The sequence below is a fragment of the Echinops telfairi genome, unplaced genomic scaffold (genome assembly GCF_000313985.2).
Source record: "Echinops telfairi isolate 266 unplaced genomic scaffold, ASM31398v2 ScPeMD7_7457;HRSCAF=8495, whole genome shotgun sequence".
Classification (NCBI taxonomy): domain Eukaryota; kingdom Metazoa; phylum Chordata; class Mammalia; order Afrosoricida; family Tenrecidae; genus Echinops; species Echinops telfairi.
The window spans coordinates 27,285,338-27,287,531 of NW_022111357.1; the positions used below are offsets into that span (position 1 = coordinate 27,285,338).

At 64.5% G+C, this 2,194-nt stretch overlaps 1 protein-coding gene across 2 annotated transcripts in view; it reads right to left on the minus strand.

The window, feature by feature from the left end:
• IGSF21 (immunoglobin superfamily member 21) overlaps positions 1-2,188 on the minus strand; it is a 300,787-nt gene extending 298,599 nt beyond the window's left edge. For both annotated transcript variants that reach the window (XM_045299076.1, XM_004705151.2), the window contains exon 1: positions 2,077-2,188. In XM_045299076.1, coding sequence (XP_045155011.1) covers positions 2,077-2,146 — 70 coding nt within the window. In that variant the 5' untranslated portion in view covers positions 2,147-2,188. The remainder of the gene's footprint in view (positions 1-2,076) is intronic.
• Between the last annotated feature and the right edge of the window lie 6 nt (positions 2,189-2,194).

A 2,194-nucleotide genomic window follows, 5' to 3' on the forward strand; every position in this document is an offset into this window, starting at 1 on the left:
CACTCCCACTGCGCTTGCGTCTCTGCAGGCCAGAGAGGGCCCGGGAACCCCGTCCGCGCCCTAGGCTAGGAAACTTTCGCGTCCGAGATGGCTGGCGGCTCCCTTCTCCCGCCGGAGCCACGGAGCCAGAGGCCGCGCCAGCTCCGCGAGTCCAGATGCGCTCGCCCCCCGCGCCCGCGCCGCCGCCTCCTGCAGCCTGCAGAGCGAGCAGCGGCGCCCGGACGCCGGGTCAGCGCTTTGCGGCCCGCGGTTCCAGAGGCAGCTCGTCGCAGCCTGGGGTGCGGACGGCGCCGGGGTTTCCCACCCAAGCCCTTCTCCTGCAGGCCGTGTTTCTCAGTTCTGCGCATTCCGGGAAGAAGGGTGCTGGTCTCCAGGCCCAGTCCCCCATCCCCGCTCCCTGCCGAGTCCAGGAGAGGGCTCTGAGCCTCGGCACCCCCCTAGATCCGGGAATCCCCCACTCTCCATATGTTCTTTCCCTCCAGAGGCATCCGGGTGGGGGAGCCCTCTTCCCAAAGTTGGGGTAGGTTTGCATCCACTTTCCAAAGTCTCTCTCTCCAGGGGCAGGGGACCATGGGGGCAAGGCTCCCCTTCCTTACTTCGGGGCTACCCCAGCCCCTCCCCCCAACAGAAGCCCCTCTCAAGTTCAAATTCTGCAGGTCTCCCACTACAGACACAATGCTCTTCTGGGACGCTGGGAGTGGGGTGGGGTGGGGGGCGTGTAGGGTTATTGCCGGGGTCACTCCTTCAGGGAACACACTTTCAGAGCCTACAAAGGCAGCTTCCGAAGGGGCAAGGCCTGTGTCAGAGGACAGAGCTGAATCCACTGGCAGCATGGGGACGGCTGGGGACATGGGCTCAAGGCCTATGGTCACAATGGCTACTTTTTGGCACTGGCGTGCCCCTCTCCCCCTCTGCTGCGGAGCCAGGCTCTGTCTCCAGCTGGGCTGGCTCTGGGCACCCATGGCTGGCACTAGGCGAGTGTACCATTTCCTCTCCGCTCGGCGCCCGAAGCTCAGCCTTGACCTGCCTCACTCACCACTCACTCACCCCAGCTCTGCTCTCAGATCTCTGTCTGAAAGACGTCAGGGTCCCCCCGATTCTGGCAGACATTGTAGAACACCCACCAGGCGGCGGCGCCGGACTGGGACACCGACCTACTGAAAGCGAACCCTGGAACTGCGAAACCAGGGCTCACTCGCAAGCTCTGGGGACGCCCAGCTCAGCTCCCACCTCCAAGTGGCAGCCCAGCCTAGCTAGGGACCCAGTCAGGACAGGACTCATACAGCTGCCGACCTGTCCTCAGTCCCCTAAGGTCCGCATCTCCCTCCATGTAGGAACCCTATGCAACAGCGCCAACACACACTCGAAGCACACGAAGCAACACAACGCCCCACGCGCCTGCACCTCCACAGGAGCTCAGAACCGCAACACTCCCGGTGGGGGGGGGGCCCAAGTGTCACATTTTCACCTCCTATGCACACGCGCACTCCCATCCCCACGGAAACAGTCGTCCGCTGTCACACCCCCTCAAGAGACCCGCACACTTGGGGACATGCGTGAAACGCCACACCTCACCCATCCCTTAACACATGCAACTGCACGAGCTCACACACTTCACACGCTACACCCCCAAACACTCGATCCCACACCCCTTCTCAAAGCAGCAGCCGTGTTAGTGACACAGACACCCCAACACCTCCAGACACTTGCTCACTCCCACACCTACACACACACACACACACACACACACACACACACACACAGCTCCGAATACACGCCCGCACCCTCACACACAGCTCGAGCCCGGACACAGACGTAACAAAGGCACACGCTCCTCCACACACTGCTGGGGACACACACACACACACACACACACACACACACACACACACAGACGCGCGCGCTCTCTCCAAAAGAGACGTCTCCTTCCCTTCCTAGCTAAGCCAGCCGGCCCCAGAGAGACCGCTCCGGCCCGAAGCCCCTCCACGCCCCGCGCAGCTCCGGAGCGACCCCGACCCGCGCTCCCCAGCGGCCCGCGTCCGCGCCGGTCCCCTCCGGGCTCTGGTCGGCACTCACCGCGCGCCAGGTCTAGGATCGGGGCGAGCAGCAGGCAGACGCAGCCGCGGAGGCTTGGGGCGGCTCGCATGGTGCCCGGGAGCTGGTGGCAGCGGCGGGGTGGCGGCGGTGGCGGAGG